The sequence below is a fragment of the Rhinolophus ferrumequinum genome, chromosome 21 (assembly GCF_004115265.2).
Source record: "Rhinolophus ferrumequinum isolate MPI-CBG mRhiFer1 chromosome 21, mRhiFer1_v1.p, whole genome shotgun sequence".
NCBI lineage: Eukaryota > Metazoa > Chordata > Mammalia > Chiroptera > Rhinolophidae > Rhinolophus > Rhinolophus ferrumequinum.
The window spans coordinates 8,004,429-8,019,614 of record NC_046304.1 but is presented as its reverse complement, the minus strand read 5'-3'; the positions used below and the strand labels follow the sequence as shown (position 1 = coordinate 8,019,614).

The 15,186-nt window shown below is 48.6% G+C and overlaps 1 protein-coding gene across 4 annotated transcripts in view; it reads left to right on the top strand.

The window, feature by feature from the left end:
- SHISA6 (shisa family member 6) overlaps positions 1 to 14,451 on the top strand; it is a 303,888-nt gene extending 289,437 nt beyond the window's left edge. For 2 of the 4 annotated variants that reach the window (XM_033091132.1, XM_033091129.1), the window contains 3 exons: positions 2,473 to 2,529; positions 6,411 to 6,563; positions 8,301 to 14,451. In XM_033091132.1, the coding sequence (XP_032947023.1) occupies positions 2,473 to 2,529; positions 6,411 to 6,563; positions 8,301 to 8,851 (761 nt within the window). In that variant the 3' untranslated portion in view covers positions 8,852 to 14,451. The remainder of the gene's footprint in view (positions 1 to 2,472; positions 2,530 to 6,410; positions 6,564 to 8,300) is intronic. The other 2 variants (XM_033091133.1, XM_033091131.1) reach the window with 1 other exon arrangement.
- Positions 14,452 to 15,186: the final 735 nt, after the last annotated feature.

Below are 15,186 nucleotides of genomic sequence, written 5' to 3'. Positions count from 1 at the left end.
TGTGTGTGTGTGTGTATGTGTGTGTATAAACATACATACGCTAATTTATAGGGGGAGGGAAACGAAAAATAAAATAAAATAAAATGTTACAATGGTTATTTTTGCACAGTTTTAAATTTTATATTTATACTTTAAATTTTGTTCCTTAGTGCCAATGTAGGGGGAAAAAATCAAATGTCAGCAAAACATTTGAAGTGAGATTCAAACAAAGGAAAAGCACTGTACTTGTATACAAAATATCTAAATTCAAGACATTTATCCTGTTTATATTTGTAAGCTCATCTTTACAAAAAATAGAATTACTTCAAATAAAATAATTAAGGAATATTTTACAATGACTGGAAATTGGTAGGCCAGTAATATATATTCAAATGAAAATCACTATGAAGATTAGTTTTTAAAAAAATGTACGTGAAAGTGTTCATTCAGCACAGAGCCTGGCGCACACTGGTTAGCAGGAATTATCAACTGAATTTGAACTATCCCAGTTTCCTGGTGACGTCTAGACTCTGAAAGGGAAGATTAGAAGTGTTTCTCTGTAACTACTACACTCCCCCATTCAACCAAGATGCTCTCATTTCTTGCAAGTGTCTCTTTGATGCTGCCATAATTGCTTAAAAACAAATAAATCAAAAAATAACAACAACAAAAAACTCCCAACAGAACTGGTTTTCTCCTTGCCTTTGGAGGATAAATAGAAAAATCTATCCTTTATCTCCCTTTTGGTTTCTTTCTCCATGCTTAAATCGAGGTCCAGTGTAGAATTGATTCAACCTTTGTCAAATGGATTTTACCTGGATATAACTTAATATTCTGTCTTAGGGCGGGAGAATACCTTCGTGTGAGAAATTCTGGCTTACTGCCCAAACCCACCCGCCACTGGCTTTAAGTAGCCAGTGTCCATGGCTCCTTAAAGAGTCTGTTCTGAACCAAAGGAATGATGTAACGATTTCATTGGGATGAAACATTTTGTCTGGTAGTATCCAAGATGATTTGTCTCAGAAATAGACAGAGATTAGACCTAAGAGAAATTCTAACAACAAGATATAGGTGGGCCTGGATGTAGGAGATGGCTGTAAGAACAGGATTTGGGGACACACTGGCTGTGGAGTCCCAAAGTAAAGGGAGGGAAATGGTGAACTATAACTGCAGGTTCACATTCTAAGCCCATGGGACATTAGTGTCACAGACAGAGCTTGAACATTGGAGAAGACAATGATGAGCTCACTTTGGGTTTTGCAATGGTTTGCGCCGAGGGCAGGAGTTTCAGGGGATGCCCATGAGTAATTTAAAATCTAACCCTGCAGACCAGAGTTCGACCTCAAACTAGAGGTGTAGATTTGGGAACTACCAGATTGGGCAAGAAGGTAGAGCCCATGTCTTCCTGAAGACATGTGAGCCTTACGGAGCCTGACTGATATTTAGAGAATCGAAGAGGAAAAGGGATCTAGTGAAGGAGCTGGAGAATGATTAGCCAGAGAGTATAACGCCAAGTTTAGGAAAGCTGGTTTCAATAACGAGACATAACGGAATGGAAACAGATCCAGCCCTGAGAGAATGGTGGAGTAGTAATCCGTGGTTTAGCTAAACTGACGCAAAGGTCCCATGCCTTCTGTCCCCCTGGCTTTAGTTGAAATTAGATGCATATACCAATGAAAAACAAAAATACAATGTTGAATTGAAGCAATAATATGATGTTGAAGTGTGCTTTCGTGATAAGCCAACTCTTCATTCAGTTTTAGAAGCCCTTAGAATAGCTTGAACTCCGGGCTTTGGCAAGTATGACTTAGTTTTGTGGCTTCTTTAATCTACGTGGACTTTTGCATTATTAATTCAAATAAATGCTTTTGAAATATCAGGCTGTATCATTTATAGGCAGGACAGTGCCTAGAACCAGGATGCCCAATCCCAGGCAGCAGGCAGCTCACGTCAGCTTGCCCCATCTCAGGATGCACCCAAACACCTGTGTATAAAGATCCAGGACATAGCAAAGCCTCATAAGGCATAAGCACCTTAAGTCAGGGTATCCACTTCCTGACTAACCACACCCAAACACCCCCTCCCTAAAGAAGAATCTACTTCCCCTGCCCAGTTCCCCACCCCATGACCAATATATATATGTATATATTTGTCAACTGCCCCCTAGTTTCCATCCTTCTCCTCTACCCACCCCCACCCCAGCAAAGCCTCTGTTGCTGGACAGCCAGATCCACAGATGTGGGTGGGTCACCATGGTGACAGAGGAAGCCCTGATGCAGAAGTAGAGAGACAGAAGCAGCAGAGGAGGTTTCTATGAGCCTAACATACTGTCCCCTGCCCTTTTCGTTTCTATGGCATCTAAAGGCCTGGTCCTTTTACAAGGGCTTCCTTTGACTCAGAGAAGCACATTAGAGGTCAAGCGCATGCTGCTGTGATGGAGAGACAATGGACTCTGAACTCTTCTTTAAATGTTTCTTCTCTGTGATTTTTCAGGTGATCATCAGTATAACCATCCGATTTTAAGCAGTGCTACCCAGACCCCTACACATGGTGAGATGATTGAGAGTGCTCTGCATTCCACACCCATCCCACGTAGCTCCATCCTAACTACTGATGCCTGTCGGGGTGTCAGACATGGTCACTGACTCAGTGAAGCTAAAGAGGTGTAAGGAGCCAGGTTTGCACCTTCCTCCAGGGCCACAGCGCGTCACTCTCACTTTTAGACCATCAACCCCTTAGTATTCTGTCTCTGATATCAGCGTGATCTTCCAAGACCCTTTCTCAACCCATTTTCACTTGCAATCTAGATCGCTTCTTGCAGCCATCAATTTCATATGTCCATAGCAAGGGGTGAACACGCTCCTTTGCCCAAGGCCATTTGTGGTAGGTACTATTTGCGAATGACATCAGACTTGGTAAATGATATCAATCCTCCCCAAACGAATTAAGATTTGATAACTCAAAACCAGACTGGGTACTTTGAACTTTAGCCTCTTGGCAGGGGAATAAACTGAAAGCTGGAGAGCACAGGCGTGTCAGAATAGTGCTAAAGGGTCACAAAGCCATGTTTCCCTCTTAGGTTATAACATCCTCCCACCAGATCACAGCTTCACATTTGGAACTGCAAAGAAAAACTATTTTTGGCACCTGCTCAACACTTGATAGAACATAAGACAGCCATGCAAATCGTGAACTATCAGTCATTCTTCTGTCTTTGCAGTGAAAAAGTGAAAACATCATTAAATTTTGGTGAGAGAGAAACTCAAAACAAGTATAAATTCTACAGCTCCCCTGGAAGAGAGACCTGCCATCTCATGTCAGATTCTGCTCTGCTTCCGCATGGCGATTAAGGAGCGTTATAATTAGCGGGGTAGAAATGACGATTTTGATATGCCTGCCCCTTCTTGCTAGGCTCCTGGTGGAAATATATGATGAAAGAAACAGTTTAACACTATGCTTCAGGTTGTGAAGTCTAGGAGAAATTAGAACCGGGAGAGATTGGAGCGATCAGTTCAAAGAGGCTGATACCATTTCTCATTCATCACCATTTCTAGGAGTGGTGACGTTGACAGTGAGAATAGAAAGAAAGGTTCACCTGTGAAGCATTTTGGAGAAGGAATGGAGAAAACTTAGTTACTAACTGAGTATGGCTGCTAAGAGTCAATTATGAGTACAATGGTGAGCTATGATCAGTATAAGAATGGGGGGTGGGGTGTCTTACTGACACCACCTAAGGGATCAGGAAAGCAGACAGTGTGTACAGGGATGGAGCTATTGATGGGGAAGTTGGATCTGGAGGTTTCAAGCTGGATATGATCATAGGATATGCAAGAAAAATCATTCAACACGCCGTTAGAAATGTACACGTGAAGTCTGGAGGGAGGTTACAGCTGAAGATAGAAGTTACGCTATGGAAGCAGTAACAGACACCTTGGGAGTGGGATGGATATGTGCAAGAAGGCTGAAAGAGGAAAACAGAAGGCAGAAGCAGAGAGCCTGGGGGATGCCCATGGTGATGAAGCAGCAGCAGGATGAGAAGCCAGAAAAGGCAAGCGAGGAGTGCTCCACTGGCTCAGTAACATTCTGGAGGAATCGGTCTGAGCTGGTTTTTCCCAGAAGGAGCCGACACAAGCGCAGCCTCTGATTATAAAAGGAGGAACCATTCTTCCCTCTCACTCTTCCTATCTCCTTTTTCTACCTGGTGCGAGGAGATGAGGGTAGATGAGACCTGGTCCCTGCCCTTGAGCAGCTCATGATCTAGTGGAAGCGGGGTTTTCTCTGCGTTACTTCCTTCCTTGGATGTTACCCTTTTCCCAGGAGCTGGCAGAGTGGCTATTAAGACAGGACGTGGCCTGTGTCTACTTGATGAACCAAAGAGCATTAAGTGGATGTTTACTTTGAGCTAACACTACGAACGCATCATAAAAATTCGAAAACAGGACTTCTGCTGTTAAGGAGATTGTAATCTTTGGAGATCAATAAGATCGACTCAAGTGAAATGATTAGAGATCACGTAGACACTACACTGGGTGGTGTTGACAGAAGAGCCATAGGGCTTTGAAGCCTCGAAATCACTACGGGCTGAAAAGATGGGACATTTTCATAGGGAAGAATCTTGGGTAAAGGGCGACATTGGCCAGGGGTGTGCATTGCAACAGGAGAGAGAGCAGGAGCGAGGGGCAAAGGCAATCGCGGTGGAGGCAGAAGGCAAGGAAGAGATGGCCTCGGCTCAGCAGCATGTTTTGGAGAACAGTGCAGGATAAGAACACCCACAAATGTAACATTTGGAAGTGGGTGAGCTGAATGGTGCCCTCGGTGGTTATATTACGTCAACAGGCAGAGAGAAGCTCATTCTTTCCCAGCATGGCCAAAAGTGAAGAAACAAGAGCTCAGGGATGATTGGTTACTTCCGGCTCTGAGTAGCAATGCTCCCAGCTTCCTGCCCACTCCACTTCCTGGCATCTGTCCCAATCCATACCAGGGAGGCTCTTTCTGTACAGCACGTTCTGATCTCTTGGGGACCCAAAGCATCCCCCACCCCCTCACATATGTGCTGGCGTGAACACCAGCTCATTGGCTGGGCTCCCCTGGCTCCATCCCCAGGATTGGGGGAACCGGTGAAGGCAGGAAAGGATAGAGACACCAGGAGTTCCCTGTATTGAAGCTGCCTTTGGACTAAGCCTAGGAGTGCTACTCTTTGTCCCATGGTTCACAGAATTCCTGTCTTCCAGGCTTTAGCACTCCCTTTACCACGAGGCACGGGGAACCACAATCCTGTTACATTTGTCCAAACTTAGAGCCTGCCCCTTCTTGGGTGTCCCAAACCAAAGTGGAAGGAGGAACAATGCAAGAGCCACCCATGTACCTCATTTCTGGGAATGCTGCCAGTTTCCCCAGCGATACCTGTTGATTTCTCGCTGCGCCTCAAGTCAGTCAAGCACCAAGACAAGCTAGTCTGCCTTCCCTGGGTCTCCCTTCCTTCCTGTCGCCCATCTTCATGGCCACTTCCTCAGCCACACCTGCATCTCCTCTCTCCGCTCCTCTGCCTGCTGTGCTATTCCTAATTTGGGCCTCAGAACCCAGCCCAGCTCACTGACCTCTTTAGTAGCTCACCTCTTCTCTTTTTCATCTTTTCTTCTACCCCTTCCCCCATTCTTTTTCCCAGGCCTGACATTAAACAACACTCTCTTCTCTCTTCAGATTTTGGAATCTCAGGGCTCTATCTCAAAGGAAGGAGGGAGAAAGGGGGAATGACGTGCTAAGCATTTTGACTACATTCTTTCCTCCCACAGCTCAGAGGTGGCTAAGGGGCCTTCAAAGGAAGGAACTGGAATAAGAGGGAATGGCTTTGTAGCTGCCAGTGGCTTGTCAGGGGCTGCTGGGCTTGGAGAGGTCCAAGGCAGAAGGAGCAATGTGAGAGGTGAAATGATACCATGGACAGTGTGGGTTGGAATCTCAGGAGAGCTGGATCTTAGACCCTGTTCTGTGGGCATATAGACAAGACCAGTCACTCCTTTTCCTTCAAACTCTCGGAGCCAGATAACTAGGCTTGCCTAAAACTGTTAGGGAAAGGACAGAAGTTTCACGCTGAAATAGATAATTTTATAACATCACCCCCCCGCCACCCCCGCTCAGCTCCATCAAGCTTACATCTTTATCAGAGAGCTCAGTGATGCACCGGGAGAAAGAGTTTGTCATTCAAGGAAGGGTAAACTGCCATCATGGCCTATGGCAGATAAAACAGCACCTGCCCCCAGGCTTGGTGACTGGAAATGAACATGAGGGAAACTGAGTCACTGACACCATCTGTGTCCTAGCACGGGGGGCCAGGAAAGCAGGATGGGGATACAAGATAGGACATAGACCCTTCCCTTCTGCCTGCCCCAGGCTTTGTCTTCACTAATATAATGCATCCCCCCCTTCTTTTGCAGAGAAGCCACGGATGAACAACATCCTGACATCAGCCACTGAGCCCTATGACCTGTCCTTCTCCCGCTCCTTCCAGAACTTGGCCCACCTGCCCCCATCCTATGAGTCTGCAGTGAAGGCCCACCCCAGCAAGTACTCGTCCCTGAAGAGGCTCAGTAAGTGGGTTTGCCCTGAGGTTGGGGTCTTTCCCTGGAGCCTCGTGACGTCCTCCTGTGTTTCACTCTCCCATCCTAAACCTGGAGAAATGGTGTGGAGTCCCAAGAACAAAGAGCGAGGGTAGCATGGAAGGAGACAAGGGACAAGCCCCTTGTTTTTGTTCTTTGGGGCCTGAGTCCATTTTCCCTATAGATAGAAGGGAGGCTGTGGAGTCCTCGGGTCCATATTCCCACGGGAGGCATGCGAGAGAAGACTTTCCCAGCTTTGCCCCACACCTACCATCTTCAAACCATGGGTCTTCCTCACTCTAAAGATCTTGGAGTAGAGGCTACCAATGCCAGAACTTTCTCTGAGACCCTTCCCAGAGACCTGGCTGTGGAAGGCCCGTAAACTACTCCCTCCCTAACACAGCCAACACTGTCTTGAGAACCTGAGACTCCCCACTCCCACGCACACACTCCACTTCATCAGTTGAGTCCAGTTCATCCGTTAATCCCAGCTCTGCCATTTGCGTCTGGGAGGCTCGGGGAATTGACAGGTTTAAGACGTTACAATGTCAAGAAGGTACATGGTGGACGAGCTCTTCTCCCGTAGCTTTCCAACCCTTGGAGCTTCTGCCCCCATTTCCCCATGAGTCTATTTTTGTGACCATCCGACTGCAGGGCTGAATATTTGCTTGAAGCAGCAGGTTAACGTTCAGCCCATGGGAGTCTGTATTGGCCACCTCCAAGGTGGTATGCTGACTTTCTACGACTAGAAGTGGGGATTTTCGATGACCCAAGGAACAGGATGTATGCCTGGGATGGGAGAATGTGGCTCAGGAGGCAGGGTCTATCCATCAGCAACCCTCTGGGAAAACTGAGGAGCAGTCAGCATCCCCACATTCTGGAGAGATCTAGAAGGCTGTCTAGAATGTGGGAAGCCTCGTTCCTGGAATTTGGGGCAAAACAGGCTTGGTGTGTCCTGGGTAAGTTCAAAGGCTCTGCAGGCCGTGTGAGCTTGGGAGGGCTTCCTGGGTAGAGACGAGGGTGGAGTACCTGAATGAGGTGCATGTGTGAGATTGTGCTGGCCTGCTCATGTTGTAGGCACAGGGAAGGAATGTGCAGGCTTGATTCTGTCATTGTGTGGGGGCCGGATGCCCATGTGTTGGCATTTTACGCATTGGCTGTTACTCCAGAGAAGGTGTTACTATGTTCCTAAGTTACCAGCTAAGCATTTTCACAAGTGCCTCCTGGTTGGAGAATCTTTCTTTTAGCAGGAGTCTGGTTCTGCAACCCAGCTTCCTTGGAGAGAGACTCTGATCCTTATCGGAAAGCTGCTGGCTGTTCCTTGGGTGTTTCAGGAAGACTTGAGGAGTCATTCTGTTTCAGGAACATGGTGTGATGGGAGCATCACTGGAGCAGGAATTCAGGGACTAGGGCCGGCCCTGGACTCCGCCATGAATCCATGCACTCCTTGGGGACCGTGAGGAGGTCCCTCAACCCCTGGGTACTCAAGGTGGTCCACAGAGAGTCAGGGGCATCAGCATTGCCTAGGAGCAGACTCTCAGGCCTGCCCCAGACACAGGAGGTCTGAATCAGAATCTGCACTGAACAAGACCGCTGGGGACTGGTTTGCACATTCATTGGAGAACCACTGCCTCCGCCTCTCTGGACTGCAGGGTCCTAGTTCAGTCCAGGCTGCGGTGTCGCAGTGTCACCGCAGCTGACTTTTCTCTCTCTGTCTGTCCCCTGCAGCTGACAAGGAGGCTGATGAGTATTACATGAGGAGGAGGCACCTGCCCGACCTGGCCGCCCGGGGCACTCTACCCCTCAACGTCATCCAGATGTCCCAGCAGAAGCCCTTGCCGCGAGAGCGACCCCGCCGGCCCATCCGGGCCATGTCACAGGACAGGGTGCTGTCCCCGCGGCGGGGCCTGCCTGATGAGTTCGGCATGCCCTACGACCGCATCCTGTCAGATGACCAGCTACTCTCCACGGAGCGCCTGCACTCCCAGGACCCACTGCTGGCCCCGGAGCGGACGGCCTTCCCAGAGCAGTCCCTGTCGCGGGCCATCTCGCACACGGACGTCTTTGTGTCCACGCCCGTGCTGGAACGTTACCGCATGACCAAGATGCACTCCCATCCCAGTGCCTCCAGTAACTCCTACGCCACGCTGGGCCAGAGCCAGACGGCGGCCAAGCGCCAGGCCTTTGCGTCACGCAGACACAACACAGTGGAGCAGCTGCACTATATCCCCGGCCATCATACCTGCTACACAGCCAGCAAGACTGAAGTGACCGTGTGACCAACTGGACAGGGCCGGGCGCCTGGTGGGGCAGGGCGGGGGCAGGAGGGACCTGGAGTGGATCTTCTTGCCCCTCACGTCTCCCTTCCCTCGTCCCTTCTGTAGGAGGTGGGGATAGGCCACCTTTGCCCGGAAAGCCATACTCCCGGGACACAGCCTGATGGCCTGACGTGGCACACTCAGACCTGGGATCTAGAGCAATCACTCTCGCTCTTCCAGAAGAGTCAAAGGAGAGTGAGGAGAGGGGCTAGGCCCAGTCTCATCCCCACCGCCATGACCAACTCCTTTCCAGTCCCCTGTCCCCTCTCCCCCTCCTGGGGGCTCAGCTGCAGGTTCTGTCAGCCAAGAGACCCTGGCCTGACCCTGGTCTGAAGTTGCCTGGGTTTGAACTGGCCAGCGGGTGCAGTCAATGGGCTGACCGAATAGGCTACTCGGTCTCATTCATTTACCTAGAACCGCACCACGGGAATCTTCTAGTGCCTAAAAACTGCCTGCTCGCTCTCTCTCGAGCCAGGGAGCTGCTGTGTCCATAAGCACAATAACAATCTCTTTTGCCTGCTGGAACTCTCTGGTCCCCACTGAGTGGCCGGCCCTTCTTTCGCTGATGCCCTGGGGCCCGACGCTGGCCCCACGCCCCTCCCCCAAGCCTCGGGATAGAGAGGGCTTTCCTTCCCTCAGCTGCCTCCCCACTGTTGGGAACCCTGCCCAGGTCCAGCTGGCTGCCCTGCCCACAAGATCCCCTTGACCCCTCTTCTGGGGGACTTTACCCCTCCCGTAGCCCTAGATGTTTCAACCTTACGTTCCCTGGCGCTTTGCTCTAGCCCTCCCAGAGGAGCGTAGCAATGAGGTACGGGGACTTCTGGGGTGTCCTCCCCAGCAACCTGATTATCTTCTCCAGGCCCCTAGGTCTGAACTATGACCCCCCACTCAGGCCTGCCTTCCCCTCCCCTGCTCTGCTCCCTAGAGGCGTCCGCCCACGGCCAGAGAACTGCGGGTGGGGAGGGCCACTGTGACGCCCTGGATCTCAGGGGCTCACCATTCCCATCGTCCAGGGCTCCACCTGTCTCCATGCACATCAGGCCGGTGGGAGGCACAGGCTTCTAAATAGGGGTGGCTTAGCCCCCAGTCAAGGAGGACCCGAGGCAGTCGTCCTGTACTTTGCCCGCTCCTCTCTCCCCGTCAGTGCCCACGGCTTGGCCCCTTCTCAATTTGGAACTTCCTCTCTCTGCCTCTTTCCCCTTCTCCCACCTCTCTTCCTTCTGCAGCTCCATTATTGTCTCCTGGTTGCTGCTTTTTCAGACCAGTGCCTCCTCTGGATCAAAGGGACAGAGACCATTAGCAAATGCAAATAATGGTCCTCCTGGCTATTGGTCTGGGGGCTAACTGGGCTGCTCCCCAGCCCTTCCCCTGCAGGGGGCACTAGGGCACCGGGCAGATCCATGCCCTTAGCTCTGTTGGGGACCGCCCCTGCCAGCCCATTTCAGCCCCTTCCTTGCCCCCAACCTGGTGGGTGAGCAGGATGTGACAACCTCCTGGAGAGTGGACAGTGAACTAAGCAGCATCCACTCCCCCAACACCAGAGTCGGAAATGGGGTGAGAGGGGGCTCCCCCATTCTCAAGGCTAGGGCACCTCTCTGGGTTGGGGCTTGGGAAATCAGCTCCAGACTACTGGATGAAGGAATGATACTAAAAATGTGATTGTCGCCATAGTCAGACTCCAGAAGCAATGACCTTAGACCAGGATTTTAGATTCCCCCAGTTCTGCATACAATATGTGTGGCCCTTTAAAAGGGGAATGGGGCAGGGAGAACTTCCCAGTGTCAGCTCTGGGAATTTTTAATCGAACCAAGTCCACAATCCACAGAGAAATCAATTGACTTATTTCAAGAATTTGTCTCCCCCAAAGGCTCACCAGTGCGTGAATCAGGAGGGGATTAAGGCTCAGGGTGATGAAACAGCCTTCAGCTTCCCCACTGACATGTTGTCCCTAGGACTGGGAGGGATAACTCTCAGTCTTCCTCCCCTACAAACACATAAACCTTCTCAAGGGCTGGTCCCCAGGGGTTTATGCGAGTTTGTTCCGGAGGCAAGGCTAAGAGCGTTGGGCTGGAGGAGATCAATCTAAATAGAGCAGTTGGCGACTCCCAGAAACAAAGGTGTGTCTCATAGCTGGTCCCCTAAGCCCTCGGCCTTCTAATCCAGCCCTTGGCCATTCCCCTGAAGGCTGCCTGTTGGCGCACAGGGGAAAGGGTGTGGGTGGCTGAGAATCCCCTCACCGTGTGTCTACACACACATACACCCCAAACCAGAAACCTGATCTCATCTCTCTCATCTTGTATGAGAAGCATCTTCTCAGCACCAAGTTCTCCAGTCCTGTCTGTCTGTCTGTCTGTCTGTCTGTCTGTCTCAGGGGTTGATTGATAGGCTGATTCCAAAACACTTTTCATCCCAGCCTTACTGCTGTCCAGTTTAAAATCTCTGGTGTCAGTAGGATCAGAAAGTTCTACCTGAACCCTTATTTCTTTTAAATGATTCTTCTGCTTCACCCTTGGGTCTAGAATGAAGGAAGGGAAGGAGGGAGGGAGGGGGAAGAGAGAGAGAAGTCTACAAACTTGCTCCAATTCAGTCCCTTATTTCAAAATCCATAAAATCGTGTCTTAACTAGGACACAGAAGTATCTCATTGAATCAGTCGTCCCATCCATGTTTGCTGAACAAGCAAAGCCGCAATACTAGACACGTTCATATATCAGATAAGAGAGGATTCTGGGGCTGGAACCCAGAATTCCAGCCCCACTCGATCCTCCTCTACAATGAAAGTCTCCTTCCCCCAGCAAGGGAAGCCCAGAGCCCCAAATTTTCCTCTGCTTGTTTTGTTCTTTGTGCAAGTCTCCATTGCTCTGATTGGAATGCACTGGACCTGCGCAGGCAGATATCTTGTCCCAGACGTTCTTGCTGGTCTACTTGGCCTTAATGGCAGTGAAGCTCTCGCAGTCCCTGACGCCCTTCCACCTTTCCTGTCTCGTTCCTCCTGTTAACTCTTGGCTCCATGAATTCATAAGCCTCAAAGGCTTTCCCAAGAATTCCTGTAACCCCCTAACTGGGCTTCTGCCCTCCCCAGTATCTTGGGTGATGGGTCTGCCTTCTAGAAAGCTCCAATCCTTCCTTTAATTTAAATTTCTCCTTCCCTTTCCACTGTTCCACCCTGAAACTCCTGTTGTAACCCTAGTCTTCTATGCCAGTTCAGTCTTTCCTTCCTCTCTTCTCTCTGGCCTTGCCTTCTTTCTCAATTTACCTTTCTCCATCCCACTTTCTTTTCCTCAGTCCTTTTAGTTCTATAACTTAGATTTCTCAATGAAAACAATCAAGGAATGAGACATTCTTCAGGTCTTCTGTTTGCCTCATTGGTTTATCCTTCACCTCCTGCCCCTATGAGATGATACCCCAAGGCACGTAGCCCAGAGCTCTCCCCTTCTGATCTTTGGGAGGAAAGGAGAGATGCTGCCCTGTCAGAGGCCTCATGGTTCAAAGATCAGCTTTGGTTCCTGCAGCTGGCAAGTCCCCTGAAGCACCTGCCCCAGCCTGCCACTAGCCCAGAGACTCCTACTCTGGCCAAAGATTCATATCCTGAGGGCTCTCAGCCACTGTTCCACCTCACTAACACTTGTCCTGCTTATGTGTGTCACAGATCCCCCTGTGTTCCAAAAGATTGGAGAGCCTCATGATTCTCCAAGCATGAGGAAATATCCATTCCAGTAACCCTGCCACTAAACCATCCATTTTCTTCAGAGATACCTTGTCTGCCACCAGCCTTCCATCCTCAGAGTCCATCCACAGGCAAGTGTGGATTTGACCGAAGGTATTCTGAAAGGGCTGCTGATGACCTGGACCCTAGAAAGCACCTGCTCTGGGAAGAGTTGACACGTGACCTCCCGCATACATCTCCCCATCCTCCCCAAACCTGGGAAACTTTGTTCTGAAGTATTTTCAAGGAAGCTTGTTGTGTTTTAATGAAGTATTTTTCAGGGTTCAAATGTTATTTTTTATAGATGCAGCATTTTAATGACAGATTCAATACGAAAGATATGTCTTCCTGAGCTCAATATTTGGTTTCAGAAGGCAGCATCCTACACAAGGAAAAAGCACAGGGCTGAAGCTCTTGGAGACATGGCTTCTGCCCTGGCTTTGTCTCCATCTTGCTGTGTGACTGAGGACGAGTCACGTTCTTGCACAGTGTCACAGTTTCCCATAAAACGAGGAGCTTAGACTAGATGAGCTCTGAAGTTTCATTCAGCAAATCACACGCTAAGGCTTTCATTCATCACTGGCACCCCCGCTTTTCTTCACATTTCTCCCTGACTTAAACGGAGCTGCATGCATTCCATTAAGGCTGCCCCAGATGCCGTAAACAGCCACCAGATTCCTCGCCGGAGCCTGGGGTGGGCCCCACGGTCTCGGCCACCTCAGGACGTCCTCCTATCTGAAGGTGTAAGGGACTACCCATTCAATGGTTACCAACCATGTGTCATGGAAGTCCTCTCATATAGACACACCTAAATCATCCGGGGGTGTTTGTGTCACTGGGAAATACTGAATTTAAAGTTTTCATTTTGATATGGTCCTTAAAGCTGGAGGGAGGCAGGTCTGATGTCAGAGAGGGGACGGTCTCGGGGAGAAAGGTCCAGGGGTTGGCCCACAGGGCGTGGGGTTAGTATTTGAGAGCAGCTTGGACATGCCTTCCAAGCTACAGAGGAGACTGCCCGGCACAGGCTCTGTGTGGCAATATTATATCCCACTCCAGAATCTCTGTCCTGAAGACTGAGTCTGGACACTCCTCGTTCCAACTGAAGGAGGGGAAGGCATCACCCCCCTGGGCTGTTAGGCTGTGGGTACCCATCCTAGTACCTTTCTAGACCCTCCCTGTGACACTACTGTCCTCCCAGTGAAAGCTTGTGAAGCAAGAATTGAGAGTACCAGTCGGTGTCATCAAACCCATCTTGTAAATCGGCAAACACATCAACCTTCATCAGTCAGAGAAATGACGTTATGTGTTTCCTTAATACCCTCCTTTCTGAGGGAGAGGAAGACCCCTGCTCAACTTTGCTGTCCATTCCTGCTGTGATCCTTGAATGCCACTCCATGGGAGGACTCATTCATTTGCTTCGTAGTGGCAAATATTCCTCTAGTTCTATAACTCAACTAGACATTTTGTAGTAAAGAATTCTTGAAATTCTCTAATAAAAAGCAATTCTTACTGTAATATTTTTAGTTTGGGGACACTATTTCCTAAAGGGGGGATTAATGAACATTTTTATGCATTAGCCCAATTTATGAATTCCGTGTTTATTATATGGTAGTACTGATGACAAGTACCTTTCTATCTGTACCTTTGCACAGTTTCTTCATTCCTCATCAGTGAGCTTCATGATGAGCAGTGCTCTCGTAACTACTGCTTCTGTACAAATCTCATCATTCTACTTACCTGTCAAAGCACATTCTATATGTACTGTAAACAGATATCACTTTAGTAAGATTTAGTCTTAAGGACTTTTCCACTTTTGTCAGTAACAGATATTTATGGATTAAAAAAAATAAAGCCGTTTCAACATAACCTGTGTCTCTTAAAGTATCCACATGTTTAATTTTACAAACACAGAGCCAAAACAAGGGAATTAAAAATCACAAAAGGATGTAGAAGATCACTGGGGTGGGGGCAGAAGCAGGGATTGACAGCAAGTGGGAATGAGGGAATTTTAGTATGATAGAAGCGTTTTAAAACTGCATTATGGTGATACTTACAATAGCATAAATTTAGTAAAACTGTATACATACAATGGGTGAATTCTATGATATGCAAATAGCCCTTAAGGCTTTTAAAAGTGGTAAACAAAAGGAATGTCGGAAGGTAGGCTTGGGACAAGTGACAACAGACAAGGTATATTAATTCAAGACAGAATTAGAAGTTATAACTTTGTATCCATATTCATCTACTCTAGCAATATTAGTCTTAGATGTTAGGTCTTAGTCTGGTTTTAAAGGTAGTTCTTGTAGTTACTATGAGTAGTTAGAGTATAGGTGGTTAAATATCCATGACATTTAAACCAAAGAATCACGTTGCCCCATGACAATTGATTTAGATTCAGTCTTACTCAAGACTCTCTTTCTTTGGACTCATTTTAAATATTATTTTCTTTGACACATATTCACTTATGCTGTTAAAGTCATCTGTTGTTGTTCTGTGTTTCTGAAATGTCACCATAACCATAACCCTGGTGGGCTCAGGTTTAGCAAACCAAGTGTTGCCAGACAGGGCATGGTTTTTGGCCAGTATCAGTA